We start from the raw sequence: 24,422 nt of genomic DNA on the forward strand, positions 1-24,422 counted from the left end.
TTTCTGGTTAACTTTCCGGGTTTTGTCTGAGGGAAGGATGTTACATTAATCCTTGAACTTTGAAAAGAAAAAGCCAACCGTGAGAGACACGGGAACCCTTGGCCTTAAAAGTCATCTTGTGTCTGAGACAGTCTGTGTGATGTCCCGTGAAGCTGGATGGTCATGTGACAGGTTTTTTTTGTAGGCCTGCCAACTTCCTCCTACTGCATATTTTGTGTTTCCTACAGATTTACTCTCTTTGCCGACGGACTCAGCTAATTGATGGCTTGGGGGCTTTTCGGGGCTTCAAAGACTTTTTTATCCTTGATTAATGGCTTTCAATGGACACGCAACAAAATGCCTATACACACTAACCTTGGTTTTGTCGTCCACTACTCTCAGGCCATCAGCAGACACCCAAAGCACAGCCTTGACAGTTTTTTTCCCACTCTGAGAAGAAATATTAAAACAAAATCAGCACTTTGACACAACAGGATATTAGCACTACTACTATTTTTGACATTTCTATGCCAGGTTTAGCTTTTGTCAGCTCAATTTATACTCGAAGCATATCAAAGAGCTGTCCAACAACATGCTGACCCAACAAGGCCAGAAAACTAGTCAAATTTGATACTATTTTTATTATAATTTGGGTTATATTATTATATATTATTATTACTACATTTGCCCTTGCTTATATATCAATATCATTTACCAAAATGTATATATTTATTTATTACTAGACAATTGTTGTCATATTTTTTTTCCCTCACAGTCAGACAGGTGTTTTACTCTACCATTAAAAAAATGGGTTCAGCATATGCTCATATATCAGCTTTGCATCAAGGAATAAATTACATTTTAAAATATATTAAAATAGAAAACAGTTATTTTACATTTAAATAATATTTCACAATGTTACTGTTTTACTGTATTTTTAATCAAATAAATGCTACTTAAAATAAATGCTACTTAATACTTTAAAAAAATTATACTGACTTTTGGGACCCAAAATAGTAGGGCGCTATTATTATTATTATTATTTCCAAAGCCAAATTCAAGAAGCAAACAGCATTGAATAGAGCTTGCTTTTACACCTGGAGTGCACTTTTAGGACAGGCTCAGTGAACTGCAAGACAGCTATCTAGTTTTGGAACAGGGTTTAAATCTTTCAGTAAATCTGTTGTGAGTGCAAGTCTGTCTGAGAGAGTGAAGGTTAGTACACCATGAAACGACTCTTAATCTTGAAAAAACTGTAGGAATAAGTTAAACTGAAGGAACTAAATAAATAAAAAATCTGAGGGATTTCAGCTGACGTTACAAGCATCCCGAAAGTCACTGTCCAAATTTGCTAAGACAGCAGAACACTGCGGAAATTACACTGGCTGAGGAAGAGACTGGGAGAATAAGAAACTAGCACAAGCTCAAAGCAGAATGAGATAAAGGCTTTGGGGGTTTGAGGAAGAAGAGAAAATAAATGAAGTGACTGTGTAGACAGACACAGCGGGAACTGCCAACATGGGGATGAAAGAGAAGAGCGTATATGAACAGATGGAGGGGCCCCAAAGACAAGGGCCACACACAAAGACAGTGTCACACACACAGCACTAGTGGGTGAAAAGTTAGGCTATTACATGATAAAAAAAAAACATAACATATTACAGTTCTGCTCTGACAATTCAGTAATGAGATCTGCAGGCTCAGGATATGACTACTGACTGAGCAGCAATACTGAAGACAATAGCCATCGACAGAGCAGCTACGCTCCATAAAGATTGATTTTTAAAATAAATGAGACTTTGTAGACTCTCAGTACATTAAATCCTAAGTCCTCACAAGTCTTCAAGAGCTTGTGGTCGTCTGCAATGAGGAAAGAAGAACGTGGGGGGTTTTACAAAGGGATGGGAATCAGTCTCTGTGTCAGAGGTCAAAATTAAAACCTAGTTATATGACTGTTTGTTTTTTTTGGTTATGCATGATTCAAATTGACCTAAACAAAGACTATATACAAATGTACACTATATACTATGCAGATATTATATAGATTTTATAGAGCATATAATGCATAAAGCAAAAACAAATATTTTATAAAGCAGTGCTCAAACAGAGCAATTTCTAAGCGATTAAATAATTTAGAGTTTATAATTATAAAACCAATTTATATTTGCTACGTAAATGTATATGTCTTTTCAAAATTAATTTACATACATTTTCTACTTATCGAGCAACTTATCTACATGGCATTTTTAGTGCATACTACAGAAGCATAATAATAATAATAATAATACTGGATTTTGTTATTATTATTATTATTTTATTAATAAGTAATTTTTATATATGTGACCCTGGACCACAAAACCAATCATAATTAGCACGGGTATATTTGTAGCAATAGCCAACAATACATTCTATGGGGAAAAATTATAGATTTTTCTTTTACGCCAAAAATAATTAGGATAATTAGTTAAGCTCATGGTCCATGAAGATATTTTGTAAATTTTCTACCGTTAATGTATCAAAACTTAGCAATTTGCATTGCTAAGAACTTCATTTGGACAACTTTAAATGCAATTCAAGTCTCAATATTTTTTTTTATTTTTTTTTGCACCCCCAGATTCCAGATGTTCAAATAGTTGTGTCTCAGCCAAATATTGTCATATCCTAACAATATCCTAACCATGCATCAATGGAAAGCTTATTTATTCAGCTTTCAGATGATGTATAAATCTCAATTTTAAAAACTTGACCCTTATGACTGGTTTTGTGGTTTAGGGTCACATATTAGTATTGCTCTTTTATAGAGATGGCACACATGAACAATTTCTAGACAAATAATAAATATTTCAGAACACAGAAAAACTGACTAAATGTATGTTCACTATAAAAATGTATATTATGATAAATTATTTTCTATTATATTACTATGAATTTATGATCATTAGGTCTAGAAGACATATGTAAATTAATTAATTTCCACCTTAACTCAATATAACTGATTTAAGTTGGAAATATATTGTCTGCACTGGTTTACTGTAAATATGCACAAAAGAGTTTACTTGGCTGCCAATTTGCTTTTCACAGCAAGCATATGTTTTATTGCGTGGGGATGGAAAGCACTACAGTACTCACCACTTTCAGTTTTTTCACTGCTTCTTCGCACACATGCATCCCTCTGGACTCCTCTACCTCCACCAGACCGAGGTACTGCAGAAGAAAAAAAGAAAGATAGAAAAGGGAGGAAAACAGAGAGAGAGGTCAAAACTGATGAAATCCACATTTTCTAAATTTCATCCACACCATTATTTCCCTGAACAACATTTGCAATGCGTTGTGAAAAAAAAAAAGAAAAAAATCACTGCTCTGTAATTTTTAGCTGAGGTTATGTGAAAAAAGCAGACAGGGACACAAATTTACTCAACCTTTCAGGGAAAACTAGTCCAAACAGGGCTTGTGTAGATTTTAAAGAGGAACCCATTGAAATCACAGCAGAGGATATATTTTGTGGGACATTTAGTCTAGCCAAAACCAATCAAAATGTCCTCACATGGACACAATTAATAGTCATCAAGCCAGGGTTATGTGATTATGGTGGCCATGAGGACAGAGGCCATTACAGGATTACATCTCAGTCGCAAAGAGACTCCTGATGCCTCAGGCTGGAGAGTAAAATTAGGCTGAATTTAATTATGCAAGATCCACTGCAATACATCCTCCACGTTACTTAATGATACAGACCATCTTTAGTCTCGAAAGAGTCTCTTTTCATTTCAAAACAACACTGTTAAATGATTTCAGTTGAATTAATTACATGATATGCTGATTCATTAATTACACTGATCGCATATGAAGAGTTCGGATGCAAAAGCCTCTAAATGCAGTTTGAAATTTTCTTCTGAAATTGTGTAGGTTCCAATAGGTTCTTTTCATTGCCACGAAGGTGAAATAACTGAACATAAGCATAGGAACCTAAGAAAAATGCTCATTTTAGAAGAACATTTCAGATGGCACTTAGAGGCTTTTGCATCTGAACTCTTTATATATCAATATTTTGTGAGAAAAGCCATTTTGTAAAAATTCTAAAAAGTGAATTTACTAGTTTGACTTTAATATTAATACTAGCCACATTCTGGGAAATGATTAATTCTGTTATATCTTGTGATATGTTTGCACACTAAATGAATGTGTTACACTGACAACCCTTTTAAGTCATTAAAATATTCACAAAACCACCATTCAAAAGTTTGGAGTCAGTGATAAAAGACATTCACACTTTTATTTAGCAAGAATGCACTGAATTGATTAGAAAAGATTTCTATGCTGTTTTGAACTTCCTCTTCATCAAAGAATCCTGAAAAAAATATATCAAGGTTTCCACAAAAATATTAGCAGAACAACTGGTTTCAACACAGATAATAATAATAATAATAATAATAATAATAATAATAAATCTTTCCTGATTCCTGAATCTTTCCAGCAGCAAATCAGCATATTAGAATGATTTCTGAAAGATCATGTGACACTGAAGACTCGAGTAATGATGCTGAAAATTCATCTTAAAAAAAAGGCCATAGAAGAACCTTTTTAAAGAACCTTTAACATCTGAAGAACCTTTCTGTTTGACAAAAGGTTCTTTGTGGTGAAAGAAAGTTCTTCGGATTATAAAAAGGTAAGAAAGAGTTGGTTCTTTGTGGAACCAAAAATGGTTCACCGCTGTGAAGAACCTTATAAGCACCTTTATTTTTAAGAGTGCATGAATAAATTCTAAAATCTATTCAAATGGAAAACAGTCCTTTTAAAATTGTAATTATATTTTACAATATTACTGTTTTTATTACTGTATTTTTGATCAAATAAATGCAGCCTGTTGAGCACAAGAGAATTTAAAAAACATTAAACAAACCTTACCGACCCTGAACTTTCAAACATTAGTATATACAACGATCCTTAGTGTCCTATTCCCGCCATCAGTTTGATGTTATTATTGTGCGGGGGGTTGATAAGTCACCCTTTCAATGTCTAAAGTAATTCTGCATGCTGAAAGCATTGTGTGACCGCACTTTTAGATCATGTTCATCATCTTATTCTAAATTATTAAAGCAAGATGTCTGTTAACAACCCTCTGGATGAATTCGGAAGCCCTGCCATTTAACTTCTCAACTTACCCGGACAGGAAAGTTGCATTTGCCCTTTCGTACAGCCTCTTCGTCTGCCTGCCATTGGTGCGGCCGGCTGGCCTCCGGCACGTACGTGGGCTTCTTCCTGCCCAGGCTCTGACGCAGTTTATTCATCTCCACGCTCTCAAACTCTCTGTTGCTGAGAACAAAAAAGAAGACACATTAGCAGGAGTACATACATATGATGAACAAAAGAGCCCTTATTTCACCTCACGATCAAAGTAACTTCCGAAAGTCAGATTTATTAGAACACACACTAGCTAGGTGTCAAGTGAATGTTATTTCCAGTCATTCTAGACAGGCAGGATGTAATCTGTCAGATTTGGATTTCAAAAATTGCCACCAACACTTAGTAATTAAATACAAACTATTCATTTCATATTTTGGGTATGCAAATAACCATGGTATATTGGATTAAACAGAAATTACAGAGAATGCATTCACTTCTGTCTAAAAAACAATTGCTTTGCTCCCAAGAGGCCTATTTATGCAACATAATTAGTTCATTCATTCTACCCTTAATTTGCATTGGTGATTTCAAATTCTGATGCACAACACCACAAGCCAGGCTGCTCTGATGAATGCAAATATCCAAAGCTGGTTAGTCCAAGTTAAACATTCACATCATACAAATTCCACTGAGAAAAATATACAGTAATACATATTCTACGACATTAACAAATGAAAAACTTAAGATTCTGTCATAGCTTACTCGCCCTTATGTCATTCCAAACTCATAAGACATTAATTCTTCAGTGAACACTAAAGAAGATATTTAGAAAAATGTCCTAGCTGCTCTTACAAAAAGGTAATTGGGCTCTGAGACTGAAAAAAGTCTATATAACTTATAAAGCAATATTTAAGTCAGTGTTATTTTAGTGTTATTATTATAGTTGATATTTATTATTATTTTGAATTATCGCATATTTTTATCTCATAAGCTTTCATTTGAAATAACAGTTAAGAAAAGTTTACTAAAGTTTAATATTTGTATTTTATTTTATTTTTAACTTTATTTCAATTAACAAAATTTCTTTTTACTTAAAGACACCCTAATAATAATAAAATACATAGTACATAGTACTTATATACTTATATATATATATATATAACTAAAAACATTATACAGATTTGACAGAAGTTTTCTCACTTTTAAAATATCACTTTTTTATCTCATTAATTAAAATATCACTAACTTTTCGTATCACAAAATTTTCTTAATATCACTTACTTTTCATATCACTATTAAAAAAGACAAGTTTTAAGAGTTTAGCAGCAGCTTCATTACCATCTTTTAACACGTTGTGGCATATCTTCTCGTTGAAAAGTTGTAAACTTCACACAAACTGTTGTACTCTGTTCTTCAATATGAACCACATGCGACACGACTGCTTTTACTTTTATAGCTTCACGTCAGAGGCCAAAAGCGCACGTTTCCCAAAGCCCTGAATCTTTACGGGTAACAGGTGGCAGACATGGAGCACCGGAAGTATCACTATAAATGTCTGGCATCTATCCCAAATGTATTCACCCAAAACACACCCACATTCTCAAAAGACCACATGCTGCTATACATGAGTGTGTGTTTTTAAATAGCTGTGGCGTCTAGGTCTCTCTGGAGGCTTTACTCAGCTCTGGCACGCGCCTGTTGCTGAGCTTGACATATCATGTAGGGGTCAGACACGATACGCAGGAATCCCTCAGCTAAATGACACCTGCCCGGGTATGAGGCGGGAATGAGCAGCTGAGTAAACCATATGGCATTTTTAATGAGGCAACGGGACATTACGGTAATGTCAGAGGGGCTGAATGTTTGGGGCTTCTTGATCAAGATGACCAAGAAGTCAGTTCATTTGCAGGAAGATGAAAGGGAGGGGCTTCCAAGATTCTGCTCTACTTTCAGGGTTGATCTAATGGCTGAAAGGCTGCCAAAGTTACAGAAGTGCAAAGAGGGAGGAGAAGACGTTCAGAGACAGAGAACAGGCCAAAAGCCAGAGAGAGAGAGGGAGAAAGAGAAAAGACTTTATAAGGAGAAGAAAGAGGGAGCTTGAGATGTAGAAGGGGAGGGAGACAACAAGACTTATTGAATTTTATTGAGGTCACAGTTCTAATGTGTGTCACTCACACTGTGGTGCCAGTCACAATAAATACTGACTGATGCAGCACCACTGACTGTCAATGCTGGGGATGTCAAAAGGACATATTTTAGTAAATCAGTGAGTTGCCTGGAGAACTAGTTGACTAATTGGTCTTAAACCCTGTATTAGGCTGGTTTGAGGTTCACCTGACATGTTTCTTAGGGGTTGATTGCATAAGAATTTTTTTTAATTATATATTTATTTTCATCATTTGTTACATAATTAGTGATTCACCAATATTACATTTCAATGTTAATTATCAATATTAAAAGACAATTATTTTCATAATATGGCTGATAAACGGTTATTTTATGATTGTATACTATTATGATATTTATGAATATTTTGAATTAGCTTTTCTTTTTTATAATTTCCGTTATCATTTAAATTTTAGTTTAACTTGTAATTATTCTGTAACTTGTTTTTGTCATTTTAAATATTATGTTTCAATGTTTCCATTTAGCTTTAATTTATTTTTATTTATGTTTTAGTAATTGTAGTACTTGATCATACATTTATGTATAGCAGTTCCTTTCTTGCTTAAGTGTTTTAAATTAAATTTTAATATTTATATTTATTTTATTTTATTTCGGAATTAATTCAATTATCTGAAGTTAACAATAAGGTTATAATCTATAGCTGACTGATAATAAAATTCTACACATTTTTGTCTAAATAAAACAATAAAAACTAAAATGAATACTTTAGAAGATGTGAAATGTAGAAATTTAACAGTGTTATCTATTATCTATTTGTTTTCTTTTAATTTATTATACAATTAACAAAAAGCAAAAAAAAGGCCTCTAACACTAAATTGCATTATTCTTTTTCTATTCTTTATGTTTTCTTTTTATTTAATATATAATAATAATAATAATAATAAACTTGCTTCGTGTGCTGCGTTAGGCTTATAGCACTTGCATATCATTGCTCTTTTATTGATGTCAATTGCTTCCATTGTCCTCATTTGTAAGTCGCTTTGGATAAAAGTGTCTGCTAAATGTAAATGCTTTTAAAGATTAACTTTAAGTAAGCATTAAATGATGCCAAAGTTTATCTAAGTGTAAAATACAGAAAATAAGAATGCACACAATTAAATATCCAAAAATAACTATACATCATATATAATAACTAATATCAACACATAAGCCAAAGGAAACAAGTTGTTCTTGAGAGGTTCTTATGAGACCTGCCAGGGAAATTTCCAAAACGTGCATGTGAAAGTCACACAAGAGCCATAGGAGCCACCCAAGCCATTCCATGGAAATGATTTCATCACCAAATGAAAACCAGCTGGAGCAACATGGGTAGAGTCAACCAAGACTTCATACACAAAACATTTGGCAGATCACTTCTCTTTATGTGTCTGTGTGATGGCCCAAACATATACCCCATCAAATTCAGACAAATATCTTAGCAAACAACACATAAAAATTATATATTTTTTAATATTGTGAATACTATTAGCTTCCCCGAGAAGCATATGAAAACTTATTTATTTTAGAATCATAGTATTATTCGTAGCAAATTCACACTGAAATAATATTTTAAAATGAATAATAACATTTTTAAAAAGTTATGGCTTCATAAGACCTCCATGAGTTGAATGGACTACTTTTATGCTATTTTTATGAAGATTTTGTGAAACTTGAAAGTGAATGCGAATGTGAATAATGAACAAATTCTTATTTATGTGTGAACTATTCCTTTAAGGTAATGGGTTTAAAGAGAGAAAATGAGAGAAAGAGAAAGAACAGAGCAGTGAAGGGGCTAAAACTCACTTAGGACGCTTCGCTGAGCACGAGGCCTATAGCGTCACAAGTAAATAACAAATCAAAAATGGCCCCTACAGCAAAAGGCACAAAATCTACAAAAGACCATCTTAAGCTCCCCTGCGCCATCTCAGTCTGAGTGTAGTGAAGCTGATGAGCTAAAGTCTGCAGTAAGGCTTGAACTACAGTACAGATGCGGAGGAGCAGATATAGCCTTTGTCTCATTATTGCTAAAATCAATGCTCTCAGTGCAGGGAATCGAACCACGGCAGCTGCCTGCACTCATTTCAGAGACACCGTGGGTGGACAGTGTAATGGAGGCTTTTTGGATGCTTTCGAAAAAGGAAGTAATTGTAGCGTGACACTCCAGTCTCTTACGGTAGGCTGTGCTCAGGCCCGGTAACCCCGGTAAGAGGACAGGCAGGAAGATAGACACTCATGGTTTGTTTCAGCAGGGATGAACGGGATAGTTCAGCTAAAATTAAAAAATTCTGTCATTATTTATTTCATCCCCATTGTTTACTCACCTTCTTGTCGTTTCAATCCTGTGATTTATTTTTATTTATTTTTTTGAACATAAAAGAAATTCTGAAGAATATTGATGCTATTCAACTTGAAAAGCCCCTAATCACAAATTGTTTTCATAGTATGGAAAACAGGAGCTGAGATATTCCTCTAAATATTGTATTTTGTATTCAGCAGAAGAAAAACATGTCATACAGGTTTGGACTGTTTTTGGTGAATTATTGGTGAATTATTCCTTCCCTATGGTAAAATCCCAAAGTTGTATTATCATGAGACAAACAATTAAGGTTCCCCTGATATAAATATTTGGACCAATACAAAATCATAAATGTTTTCATTATTATGCAGATAACTGACAAATGACCAATACTAAAGTCTAAACTAATCTGTCTAAATAAAGTAACAATAATACGCTGAGAAAAATTTTAAATGCTACAATTAATTTACTAGTGTTTTCAAAGTTACAAGATAGCAGAGGTAATCTAATCTAAACACATATATATATACATATATATATATATTCATTTATTCATTCATTTAAAAAAATAACAAATAAAAAAAAAAATCACAGTTTCCACAACAATTATAAGCAGCACAACTTATTTAAACATTGATGATAATACAAAAAGCACCAAATAAGTATTTTCTAATGGTTTTTAAAGAATCATATGACACCAAAGAATGGAGCAATGGCTGCTGAAAGTTCAGCTTTGCATCACTGGAATAAATTACATTTTAAAATATATTCAAATAGAAAACAGTTATTTTAAATTGCAATAATATTTCACAATATTACTATTTTTATTCTATTTTTAGTCAAATAAATGCTACCTTTAAAGTTATTGTGTCCTATTTCACCAAATAATTAATCAAATAAAAGCCCAGTCCTGGTGTACACACATTTGTGCAGGACAGATACAGATCCACCCGCCCATGACCCAGTTTCAGTACTTTATAGACCTCGTTTGCAAACATCATCTGACCCAGGAGGCAAAGGCGACTTGTTTCTCTGGCCATCTGCCGCAGCACGTCTAAAGAAACTGCACCATATCACACCTGTTCAGATTGAGGTTACACTCACACACATAAACACGACACCCGCACACACCCACATACAGTACGTCAAATACAGATGCGAGTAATCGTGTTTGCAAATGACAGGGGAAAAGGGACCAAATGTTTATCCTAAGAGATCCTAAGAGAAACTGGCTTTTGCTAATATCATCAGCACTGAAAGACAGTGACACAGTGACCACTTCACACTCACAGCCAGTGTGAATATGTGGGTCATTCTGGTTTGCAGTACATTCTGTCGATTCAATCACATAGGAGTTTCGATCAGAATTCACTGACATAAGCCGCAGAATGTTTTCAGTAGGCAGGCTAAACCAATGTCCTAGTAAAACAATCCTCCTATAAAATGTATGTCTGTGCGCATGTTGCTTTAAAGAGTTAGACACCCGAGGGCTCTAATGCAGTGAGACAGCTGAATCAGAAACCGAGTCTTCTGTGCTCGATTGACACTCTGCCTAACCAACAAGGGCTTCTGCAGCTTTTTCCAAACCAAATTTTCTCTCAATCTGCCACAAGCTCATCTTAAGAGGCATTATTATTTAGCAAGGGTATTTCTAAAGAATATTTCCCTTGCTGTGATGTATATTTAAGGGATAGTTTGGTTATTAGCAACACATGGCTAAAAGAAGACATCAACCTCTCCTTTGCTAAGCAGCCTTGCTTAGAGTCAGAAATTAAAATAGCAATAGATAATTTCTTCCGTATTTTGACATTTGTACATCTGAGTGTAATGATTATCGAAAAAATGTGTAGGGTGTAGACCATTGGTTTTTGACTGGATTTTAATATGTGGTCATTGCAGATAAATGCTACCTTACAGTGACAGAGTTTATGTGGAATGAAGGCCAAAGTATACTTTAGGTTTTATGTATATAATATGGTATGCTTACACAGTGTGTATAGTGTAAACATTATCATCAACATCGTAGATACTCTGTGCATTCAAGTTGCATTTTTTTCTTTTCTTTTGCACTAATTGGTTGGTGCACAAGGTTGCCTGGGTTCTCGAAAATAAAACAAAAAAACTGAAGAGACGAAAAAACAATAAACATCCATTTTCAAACCACTCGAGATACAACTACAGTAAACGGGCACTTTGATGAGTGTTTGTGGTTAAGAGATTTGTGCAAGTATAAAAGAGTACAAAGATGTTTTTTTTTTCCCCCCAATTTATAACTTCTGGAGAGAAACAGCACAGACACTGAACAAAGATTAAACTAACTAGCATGCATGTGTAACTCGACACATGCAAACTATAATTTCATCTATACGCATACTCCAGCATTCACATCAAAACATTTTGGGCTTAAATAATTGGCGAATTCTGGCATACGTCACCAGAGAGAAGTTTGTTGTTTCACTGGAATATTAAGTTATGCAATAAAATAACAATAGAATAAATGGCATACACAAGGTTTTATTGAATGTGCAGACAGGACAGTGCTGCAAGGAAAGAATGGTCGTCTAGCTCGTGAGTCTTGAATTATTGATTTTGTTTATTTTGGGTGAAGGGCAGGCCATTGAAAATGGCTCTGTGGCTCCTTTTTCAACAAAATGGCAACAAAGTACACAGTTTCTCATAGATTATCCAAGAAACGTCTAGTAGATTGACATACAAAGGTTTCTAAGAGCTGAGACTATACTGATATAAATGCTGACCCTTCCAGACAACAATGTCTGATGGATGCCATTGAAGAATAACTCAACCTTGAGATAAAATTTAACATCTTGATTTTCCATATTAAATAACATTTATAACTATGTTCATAAAATATACTTTAATAAAACAAAGACTGGCATGTAGCATCAGTTATCAGCTTTAAATAGCTTAGTCCAGCTGTGTCCATAACAACTTGGACTAGTGATGAGTCACAATGGTTGACTCATCAATCATTAAGGATGATCAAGTGTTTTTTTTTTTTTTTTTTTTCTCGACAAAAACACTTATGGAAGTTGTTTACTGGGATTTGGCAAGTGGTATGTTTTCCTGGACCAACCTTGTTGGACCTGAACCAACATTCCCATCAACCAATCAGATTGTAGGTTTAGGATTAGGCCGGGGGTTGGGAGTTGAACAACATGTTTATCAACCTATAATTTCCTTACAATTTAAAGGTCAAATAATGAGTTAAAGTTAGGAATCCAGTTCCAACTATGTTTGTTGACATGAGCCTTGTTCCAGGACCAACAAAAGATGTTGATCCAGGAACATGCCCTACTTGGCAAAATCATGAATGCGCTGCATCAAGTAGGACATGTTCCTGGATTATCATCTTCTATTGGTCGTGGAAAAACATTCAAGTCTAACAAAAATACACTATTAGTGTTTTTGTATTTTTCCTATCAATAAAGCAAGATAAAATTAGTCTAGAAAGCAAAATCATAATACAAGAATATTTGTTTAAAGAGAATATATCTCAAATTGCATTTATTTTTCTAACCCAATCGTCAAATTTCTTAAATATTCGTAGAATGTTCTTTATTTATTTGTAATAAATAGAAATTCAACAAATCTTATTTACTTTTACTTCTGTATTTATTTTTGCTTCTAGAGTAATTACATCCTGTTTTAAGGATGCTTCGATATTTTTACTGGAAAGTATTTGGAAGTGAGAACATTTTGACATGAATGTTTCTGTAGAGAGACTTTAAAAAAAAAAACTAAAAACATCTAAGAAACTTAAGTTGTATTCTCTGAAAACAAGTCTTATTGTATTACAATATTGCTAGGTTGATTTATTTTGTTTTATGGGCTTATGGGGGTAAAAAATTGTGGGGTTTTTTTAGTTAAAATGCTTTTTCATACTAACTGAAGTGACCTATTTCTCCTTCTGCATGTCATGTGTGTAACTGTAGCCCTTTAAGGCCACCAGTAAGAGAAACTGATAGGTAGAGACATGAGAGTCCTCTCAGTCCGCTGCGTTGTCTATAATGATGTTCTCTACCGAATAATCTACCGAAGATTGTTCGGGAGGCAGACACACTCTGTCAGTTTAAATCTAGATTAAAGACCCATCTCTTTAACCTGGCTTGCACATAACACACTAACACATTTCTAATATTCAAATCCGTTAAAGGATTTTTAGGCTGCATTATGTCAGCCAGAACCGGGAACACTTCCCATAACACCCAATGTATTTGTTACACATACCTGTCAACACTCCCGTTTTTCCCGGGAGTCTCGCGTCTCCCGCCCACCTCCCGTTTTGTTATTTCTCCCGGGAAACTCCCGAATTTTGTATGGCTCTACCTCGTTATATGAATAATCACATCAATACATTATTTCAAGGTTGTCCAGTTGCCAGATCTTGTATGAAACGCATCCTTCTCACACAATAGATACATCATACAATTTTAAACCCATTTGTGACCTCAACCTGGCAACCTACAGCTCTGTTGCGCAGTTGATATCTGCGCAGGTAGACGGGGGAATTTGAATCAAGCGTCACTAAAAATGGCATTAGAAAGCAGGTGATGCTACGGCGAAAAAAAACTTAATATAGCTGCAAATATAACAACAGCTGGTCGGAGGAATTTAATTTCTTATCACGAAGCAGCATCGTCAATTCCCACGCTTTTTGCAAAGTATGTCGCACTGATTTCAGTAGCGGACACGGTGGGAAAAACGACGTAAGGCAGCACAATAAATCCCAATGACACAATTGCGCTGTGGAGGCACAAGGGGCACACCCACGATTTCAAACTTTATCAAAGTCTGCTACTTATAATTATAATTCTGGACGTAAGAAACACTAGGAAACGCCTTCATGTTAAATACATGAAGTACTTTACCTCATGTATTTAACATGAAGGTGTTTCCATGTACTTCAAGTACATGAAATTTCTTGTTACAAGAAACCACATTGTTTCCTTTTATGTAATATAAAATTTGTTATAATAACGATAAAGAAAAAAGAAACATGAATAAGTCTCATTATTATCACAATAATTCTTATAAATAATTATGTATTTACTTATGTGTATTTAATTTGCCTCTGACCATCTGTCGAGTCCCGCCCCCGCAACCCCCCCGGCAACCCCCCCCCAAACCGCCCCCCCATCCCCCGGAGTCTCCCGGATTTCGGTGTTCAAATGTTGACAGGTATGTTTGTTACATCGATAGAAGAATGGCATCTACGCTAATATTAGTCTGTTTCTTTCTTATTCCAAGGTCACCGTAGCCACCAGATCCAGTCTGTATCCAGATCAGATGGTCACTGCAGTCACCCGGATCCAGTACGTATCCAGCCCAGATGGTGGATCAGGACCTAGAGATGCCCTCGACAGCCCTGAATGTCAGCAGAGACCAGGACAACTAGATGAGCCCCAGAGTCAGATCCCCAGTGAAGACCTTGTCTCCTAGACGGCCATCGAAACAAGACCACAGGAACCAGATGAGTCCTCTGCACAATCTGACTTTGCTGCAGCATGGATCAACCTGCTGGTTCATCTGGCCAGAGGAGAACTGGCCCCCCGACTGAGCCTGGTTTCTCCCAAGGTTTTTTTCTCCATTCTGTCACCAATGGAGTTTTGGTTCCTTGCCGCTCTCGCCTCTGGCTTGCTTAGTTGGGGACACTTATTTTCCAGCGATATCGTTGACTTGATTGCACAGATACTATTTAAACTGAAATAAGCTGGATGATGACATCACTGAATTCAATGATGAACTGCCTTCAACTGAAAAATGAGTGTTTACTATTGTAATTTTGCATTATTGACACACTATATTCCTATTCAATACTGTAAAGCTGCTTTGACACAATCTGTATTGTTAAAAGCACTATATAAATAAAGGTGACTTGACTTGATGCCCTTCCAGGAGAGGAACATCAGACACAATCAGACATTCATTTGTTTTTGATCATCATAACCAGCCTGCATTGCATTTGATAACTGCAGAGAGCGACAACAAATAAATCTAATAATAAAAAGACAGATAAGTATCAGCTAATCTGTTCAGTTGGTATATCAATTTATCTATTAATTTGAGCCATATGGAGGCTAATGCAGCTACTTCCTTTAAGAGTATTAGCCAAAAACAAGCCTTCAGAATAAGCTTGGTTACTAATCTGAGTGATGCACTGGTTTTAGAGCCCTTGTATTTTTAAAAATAAATAAAAACAAATTTCACGGCATGAAGCAAAACATGAGGCTCATTCATTTTTAAATAGAAAAAAACTCACCTCCCATCTTCTGTCTCATCCATATCACTGCTGAAACTCATTTTAGAGAGATGTCAGAAGACCAAAGCCAGGTAAAGTATAAAAATCGAACCACCCGAGGATGTTTCACAGTCAAAACTGAGGTTCGATGAAAAGCTTGAGGCAAAACGCTGTTGAATATTCAGTTTTGAGATCCAAAAGAAGGAGGAGGCAACCACACCTCCTCTTCAGAGATTAACTTGGAGGAAGCGACTTTAACACATGTGCTCAGTCTCATCACCATATGTGTCCTCGCCCACAGAAACATGCGCTGACGCAAGGAGACGTGTGAATTTGGCTGGATGTGCTGAGCTGCAGCCTCTGAGGAACAAATCAACTTTTTGTCTTTCCATAACATAGACAGTGAGGGGAGGATGGAGAGCGAAAGATAGATAGACAGAGAGGGGAGGGGAGAGAGAAACAGAGGAGGAGCGCGGGCGGAGGTGATTAGTCTGGAGATGGTGATGACACACTTTCAGTCGCCCATCTGCAGTGCCAGTTGTCTGTGTTGTTGTGTTTGTACTTGCTATGTTCTTCCAGCTCAGCTCATCATATATACTTATGAAATAGCTCATGTAAATGAGATATAGTTTTATTATTCTGACATATTAGTCCCTGAGAACAGAGCACAGCATGTGCACATAGTCACAGCACACTTCCTATAAGCCTATTAATGCTATACTTATGAAGAATGACCTCAGTGTGCTGGAGACTGCTCAAGATTCTACTTGCATAACAAAATGCCTTCCAAAATTTAAAGACATACTGCCTTTTCTATTCTTATTTTTATTTTTTTTACTGCCGGTTTTTTTTATATATATATATATATTTTTCTAAGGAAACAAAATACTTATCTTTAATATCTATAATGGATTTTGAAATAATCTATTTATTATTTAGCATATTTATTCCCTATTTATATTCTTTGCTTAACAGGGATTCCCTTTTTTGTCATCAGCTTTTGACCTGAAATATTACTTGAAGAGATTTAAAGGTACTATTTCAATAGGCTAAACACACATTCAAATGTTCACAGTCCTCAGTTAATTATCACATAATATGCAGGTAAACAAAGAAAAATATTATGTTTTGATACAGTATATACGTTTATATAAGTTTTTTGACATTTTTTGATTTATTGAATTATTAGCTTTTCTTTAACTTAAAAACTCCCTTCAGTTCCCTTGCGAACCCCCAGAGGTTTGTGAACCCCCATATAAAAATATTATATATTTAGCTAATTATTGTTCTATTTACATGCAATTGAATGTCACCACAATATCACAATTACTAGTGGATTTTTCTGAGCCTTGAGTTAGAGGATCATGATAAAAAAAGCTGAGGTGTGTTTTTTGCGACATTAGTGGAACAAATTAAATTGTTTTCAAACAGGTTTCCCAAAATGCTCACATTAGAGTAATTAGTAGCATCTCAAATCCACACCATTGGTTGAACCAATTTTGCCATGATGCTCAAGCAATGTTTGAAAGCAGAATATTGTTTATACTTTATAAACAACATTACTTAAAGTTGGTTTTGGGATTGGAAAAAGCGTTCCAGTATTTGGGGTGAAAGTATTTGCCCTTCATTTGACTGAACTAGTGCTAAATGGTTAAAGAGAAAAGAAATTCTGAAATTCCAAAATCTAAAATGTCCAAAATCACTTGAACACACAACTTTATATCTACAGAAATTTTATAGGAGGACTTAAATGCAGCATAATTGCTGTTCCTTCAACTTCAGCTGTCTTGTGCTGACTGTATAATACCTTGACTTATCTTTTAAATTATGTTACTTTTCTAGACTGAAACAGGGTAGTCTCTTGGCCAAGCTGACTGGTGGAGCTTCCCCTCTGGTGCTGAATTGATCACGCTCTGTTGATTGGACTTGTCCTAAATTCTCATGACCCAAATGAGAGCCCACCAGCAGGGCTGGATCAATGTATTCACATGGACATTTAACCAGACTAATCATGTCCAGCATTTTGTATAGTTGTTTTACCCAGAAGCAATAAACGGAGGGGTCTTGAGCTCCGAAGAAAAATTGCATATAAATTCTTGCAAAAATATGTAGGGCCTAAACAATTCTTGATTACAAATCATTCCACAATTCTGTCACACTTTAGCACCTCGTATCTACTCCAAACGGAACATTTTGGGGTTAGGAAACTCCACAATTCAAATGAATTGACACATATGTCCAATCCTCTCGAATTTGAAATGATATGCTACATATAAACAGGTCTCCCACTCAGGCAAACACTGTCTGTTAAATAAGAGTCAGTCAATGAGTCCTCTCCAGAGGGTCAGTGAAAGTGGGATCAGATTTATGTAGTTCGACTGTATGAGCCACATACTAGAGAGTGACAGAGTCACAATGATTCAGTGGCACATTGCCCTCTACCTGCACCGAGTGGCAATATGACAAAGGCTTGCGTTTCTTTACTGATCTGTCAGAGGATACGTGACACAAACTGATCTGTCAGTACAGCTTCTTATGTACCACTACAGAAAAGATTCACATTAGCCAATCATTCAGTTAGGGTAAATTAATGAATTGCAATTTGTAATTTCATTAGAGAATTTGTGCCAACACAATTATTAATCAATGTATTAATCAATTTTTTTTTCTCATAATACTACTTTGATTTTTAAAATTAACAAATGACTGTCGTAATACACATTAAAGGTCATACTGTGCACAATTCATCACTGCATGTTATTCCAAAGAATCTGCTTTCATAAACTAAACCTAAAAATCATTTACTCACCCTCATGTAGTTACAAACCCATAAGACTTTCGATCATCTCTGAAAACACTTCATTCATCCCAAACTTTGGCACTTCAAAAAGTTCAAAAGACATTGTAAAACAAACCAAGCGGTTTAATCCAAGTCTTCTCACGATCACTTTATATCTATGATAAACAGATTTAATTTAACATTTTTCACAATATAAAGATACTGATCAGTGTTCATACATAGAGCATATCAAATATGGAAAATGGAATCATAACCATATTAGTTTGATGTGCAAGAAAAAAATTGCATTGGTTCTCACGAAAGGCCAAATGTGATACTGGTTCTAGCAAATATGTTTAAGCTTCTGTTTACCATTTTTGATGTGCACAACTTAAGTGAGCTGATCAGTATTTATATATGAATAAAAGCCAAAATTAAATTGGTTCATCAAATAAAATGATCATGTCTCCATTAATCAACTATGACTTTTGCCTCAATAAACTCCTAGTTTGCTGCTTATTAGAAGTTAGTAAGGTAGTTGTTAACTAAGTTCAGGTATTGGGTAGAATTAGAGATATGTGCTTTATAAGTATTAATAAACAGCCAATATGTTAATAATAGGCATGTTAAAAAGAACCTAGCTAACAGTGAGAATTGGTCCCTGTACTTATAGTGTTTCCCTTAAAGGTTTTGGGATGACATCAGGGTGTGTAAACGATGCCTGAATTTTCATTTTTTGAGTGAATGGGTGCATTTCAACAGCAGCACTTCCAATAATCCCAACAGAGGGCCGGGCCACGACGTCCCTCAGCTGCCCTGCATTCAGTCCCATCACCATCGAGGGGAGCCCCAGGCTCATGCGAACACACTGGCCCTGTCTGCTTGTTCTCAAAGCCTGAAGGAATAAAAAGCAGCCCATCTGACGAAGCACTGATATCAGGCAGGCGAGAGCCTCCAGCAAGGCCCGAAGAGGCACTGAGAGATCAGTAGCGATGTCACTTTCTTGTTTGTTCTCTCTCACTCCACTGCATTGGTTTCAAACAACTCATTATGCCTAATGCAGTTTCTCCCTCTTTCTCACTGCCTGCCTGTTTTCCTCCCTCATTCTTATTTTTGCTCCAGGCCTGATTGCGGTCCCTGTTGGACCAGACGAGAAACCCAGAGTGTAATCACACCCAGAGGTCCGTCACGCTAAGAATCCTCACTGTTCATCATACCTCACTTCAATCAACATCAACACCCCCCAATCACCACCTCGTTTGGCTGCCTGGCAACCAGCTCCCATGGCAACCACTCCTACAAGGGGTGTATGTGTTGAGTTCCAATGCCTGATGGGAGGAAGAGGCTATGGGAGAAAATAAGCGCGGAAATAAAGCGCTATTGCAAATGCGTTTTGAATAATTGTTGTCTTGACACTACTTCCTGGCACATGGTGGGGAAAATTCTGAGTTTAACTACTCATAAGTATGAGGAGAAGGTTTAAAGTACCTAATGCTAATATTTATACAAAGAATCTCTTCGCCAAATGGGAGACTGGGAGTCTCTGGGACTGTTTTTGAAAAATCTGGGTTTTATTGAAAGCAGGATGTCCAATGGCTAATCTAGATTTTAGCAAATGAGGCCTACACAACAGAGTGAAAAATCCCTCAAAATAGTGGAAATTATTAGAAAACTAAACTGAAGAAAATCTGGTTACTAAATAAAAGTGGAGTAGTTTAAAATCAATATAAATTACCATTTGCAAGCCAATTTGCTTCCATAATATGACATATCTCCAAGTGAATGAAATATTCAACAAGAAAAAAAAAAAAGTATGGCACAACTTTATTCATCACTGATTGATCGGGTCATGAAAAGTGCCCAAAGCAAGCTTGCTAAAACAATGATTAAATAGCTTTTTAAATTAACATTATTCAAAAGGCTTTTTTGGCCAAGTGAAGTAAAGAAAAAGAAATGTAATTTCAAAGAGAGAAAATAATTACTTCTATACATGTGATTTCAATTCTTAATCAAAGTTTACAGAGCAAAGAAAGACTTTCTTGACTTTTCAGTACAAATATCTAAACATTCATATGATTTATGTTTAAAAGACACTTTCTGTTTACAACGTAGAAATATCTATTTGTTTTCCCTTTTTCCCTTTAAGTTTATTTTCCTTAACCCTATGCTGAATTCTTCTTTTAAAGATTAAGCGACTTAAAAAAAAAAAAAAAAAAAAAAAAAAAAAAAACAGAAACAGGCTGAAGTAATATTGCTTCTCATGTAAAGCTTTCCTTCTCAAATATCTTAATTTATGAGTGTTTGGACATTTTTAATGAAAAAAAAAATAAAATAAAAACCAAGCAAGATTTATGTATGTAGCCGTCCGTCCTCCCCCACAAAGGCTACATTTACTTGACAATTTTAATTAAATGCTGCTGGGTCCACAGTTCACAGTACGCTCAAGACCGAAAATAAATAGACCACAGTGGGAAAGCAAGAAAAAGGCTAGTGACTGACAAATGTCAGCATGGCAGGACCTCCAACCATATCCGGAGTCCATTTATTGAATAAACACAGAAAGTGTTTTTACAGATTAATAGCCACAATTATCAGACTGCAGACAAACTGTGAGATGACTCAAGCATGTTATATGGAGGTTTCCGCCACACTGGTAAGAGTGAGTCAGGAATAGTGTATGGAAAGGAGGACAGGCCCACAGATGGCCCACAGCAGTGCTGGGACATGCCACATGGCTCCTCCTTGACAGCTAGTGGCATCCAACACAGGGAGCAAAAGTGGACAACTTTGTTATGCTAATGGGGTGGGACAGCTGTCTGGAGTCATGGGGCGGACTTAGAATGTCACTGCACGAGCGGAACTTAAAAAAAAAAAAAAAAAAACCCTGATGAACCTGTCATCACAGAAGAACTTAATTCCTATAAGTGCCTCAAACAACAATGGTTGCAGAGAAGATCATATAATTTAGGAATGCACCATGTATAGGAACCATTTAGGTTATCAGTCGATATTACAGAAATTTTTCATTTATTGGCATTGGCTAATACTGAATATTTATTATGTATGATAATTACCCCTATTTTTATATTAAGATCACATAATGCTCACACAAAGGGATACTCCACCCCAAAATGAAAATTTTGTCATTAATCACTTACCCCAATGACGTTCCAAACCCGTAAAAGCTTTGTTTATCTTCGGAACACAATTTAAGATATTTTGGATGAAAACCGGGAGGCCTGTGACTGTCCTGCCAAGTAAATAACAGTGTCAAGGTCCATAAAAGGTATGAAAGTCGTCGTCAGAATACTCCATCTGCCATTATACCAGCAACCTTTTTTATAAGAAATTACAACAACACTTTTTGTAAGCGAAGAAAACAAAAATAACGCCTTTATTCAACAATTCCTTTGTCAACGGTCTCCTGTGTCTCTCCATATCACTGCATGCAGCGTATGCTCTTCTGTATCATCTGCGCCACAAGAAGACTGTTGACTGTTAACCCAGATTGCACGTCTGATGGCAGATGGAGTATTCTGACGATGACTTTCATACCTTTTATGGACCTTGACACTGTTATTTATTTGGCAGTCTATGGGACAGTCACAAGCCTCCAAATTTTCATCCAAAATATCTTAAATTGTGTTCCGAAGATGAACAAAGCTTTTACGGGTTTGGAACGACATGGGAGTAAGTGATTAATGACAAAATTTTCATTATGGGGTGGAATATCCCTTTAAAGTTAATCTGTATAAAAAACTAATAATTTAATAATGCTGTTATGTAATGTTAGTCAAATCTCAAAATTTATTTCCATTATTTATAATGTAATACTCTTAATTTTGCGATACCTCAGTTTACTTTGCAAATTAATTACCTTAGTTTTATTATTTTGAATTTAATTTATATAAATAATATAGAGTTTTTAATCTTGGCCACTTATCAGTTACCTTTTCATTTAATTTTTAATTTTAATCCAAATTAATCATTAAAAACACAATGGCACTGTTAAATGCAATGTTAATGTTAAATCTTCTTCAAAGCACAAAATAAATTTCCATTTTTCATACACAACTTTATAATATTGTGAAATGTACTTTTAGCATTTAATTTTTTTTTCATTTTAGTTTTAATATTTTTTAAGTTATTTTGATAAAAGAATTGTTTGTTTCTTTATTTTTAAGCTAATTTTTAAGCTTAAAACTTAATCTTTAAAAGCCCAATAACACTGTTAAATGTAATCTTTATCAAATTACTACATTTCTTACTGTGCATTATAAAGTTATAATGCCAAAATGTACTTGTAGCATTTAAAATGATATATTTTAGTTTTATTATTTAGATAAATAAAAAAGAATATATAATTTATTGGATATTGGCCATTAAACATAAAAATGGCTAGAATTTTGCTTCCCTACCTACTTTTGATGACAGCCATGTCACTTTTTCCTTTTGTTTTGAAATACGTCATGAATGATGTCTGTGCTACAGTTCCATTTTTGAGTGACAGCAATGCCATATGTGCACTTATTTGACCCTGTTGTGATACACAACCAAGGAGAGGAAAAACATTCTTTTCTTTTTTTTTAAAGGAATATCAAAAATGCATGCCAGTCACTTTGGATTCAGCATGCACTGTTGTTGTCTGCAGTGAGGGGAAGACCATGCTACAAAGCATCTCAAAATAACCCACCTAAATCGAAAACATTCCAGAAATACCACTGAAAACCTTCTATGGCCTTCAATACTCCAGAATAAGAGGTAACAGACGACTGTTATTTGTGGACTAGATTGACTGTGCTTTAGTAGTGGCTTAGCTATAGTGTGCACGCTTTACCCAGAGTACTGGAAAACCTTCACTAGGCAGTTACAATGTATTGATTCAAAATAAAAGACAAGAATAGCGCAGAAGTCAGAATGAAGTTAGCGTTCCATGCTAGTATGAAATGACTCTTATCTCCACCTCTAAACCAGTCAGTGAAAGTGATTTAAACTTTGGAAGCGCACCTTACCTTGAGTGTTTTGTCTGGTTGTTAGGAAACAAAACCTTGTGAGAAAAAAGGGGGCCTCTGACTTAACATAAACTCATTCAAGATGCTTCCTTTAAACTTTCCCCACTTGATAAAAAGCATGAATGGAGTTGGTAGCCATTGACTTCCATATTATGGAAAAAAGTACTATGGAAGTTAATGGCTTCCGTCAAATGTTTGGTTACCCACATTCTTCAAAATATATTCCGTGTTCAGCAGAAGAAAGAAATTCATACAGGTGTGGAACAACAAAAGGGCATATAAATGATGCATTTTAATTTTTGGCTGAATTATTCCTTTAAGGTTGATTGGACAGTTTAGTTTATGGTTAGTTGCTTGTAGTTATGCATAATTCACTGTTTTCATTACTATAGTAAATAGTGACAAATAAAATGTAAAATAAAATAATATAAAACACCAAATAAAATATATCATCACCACATCAGTTAAATTAAGCATTTAAAATGACTTTTTTATTTTTTTACTGTTTTTTATTACATTTGAATAATCACCCATTTAACAGTTATTGTACATAATATGACAACAAATAATCATCTTATCAGCCAGATTTTAAATACCAGAAGTACAGTCATGGCCAAAAGTTTTGGTAGTGACATATTTTGTGTTTTGCAGTGTGGTGCTTCAGTATTTGTAGATTATATTTCCATGTTTCTATGGTATACTGAAAAACAATGATAAGCATATCATAAATTTTAAAGGCAATATGTATATACACATATATATATATATATATATATATATATATATATATATATATATATATATATA

General features: G+C 35.1%; 1 protein-coding gene across 2 annotated transcripts in view; it reads right to left on the minus strand.

Annotated features, from left to right (window-relative positions):
- Positions 1-24,422, minus strand: part of numbl (NUMB like endocytic adaptor protein) — a 45,330-nt gene that overhangs the window by 9,929 nt on the left and 10,979 nt on the right. Inside the window, exons 1-4 of one of the 2 annotated variants that reach the window (XM_019116470.2) lie at positions 15,846-16,648; positions 5,142-5,292; positions 3,109-3,183; positions 355-429 (exon numbers count right to left, since the gene is read on the minus strand). In XM_019116470.2, the coding sequence (XP_018972015.2) occupies positions 355-429; positions 3,109-3,183; positions 5,142-5,292; positions 15,846-15,886 (342 nt within the window). In that variant the 5' untranslated portion in view covers positions 15,887-16,648. Of the gene's footprint in view, positions 1-354; positions 430-3,108; positions 3,184-5,141; positions 5,293-15,845; positions 16,649-24,422 lie in introns of those variants that run through there. The other variant, XM_042739231.1, reaches the window with a different exon arrangement.

This window comes from Cyprinus carpio, chromosome B15, assembly GCF_018340385.1.
Source record: "Cyprinus carpio isolate SPL01 chromosome B15, ASM1834038v1, whole genome shotgun sequence".
NCBI classification, from domain to species: Eukaryota; Metazoa; Chordata; class Actinopteri; order Cypriniformes; family Cyprinidae; genus Cyprinus; species Cyprinus carpio.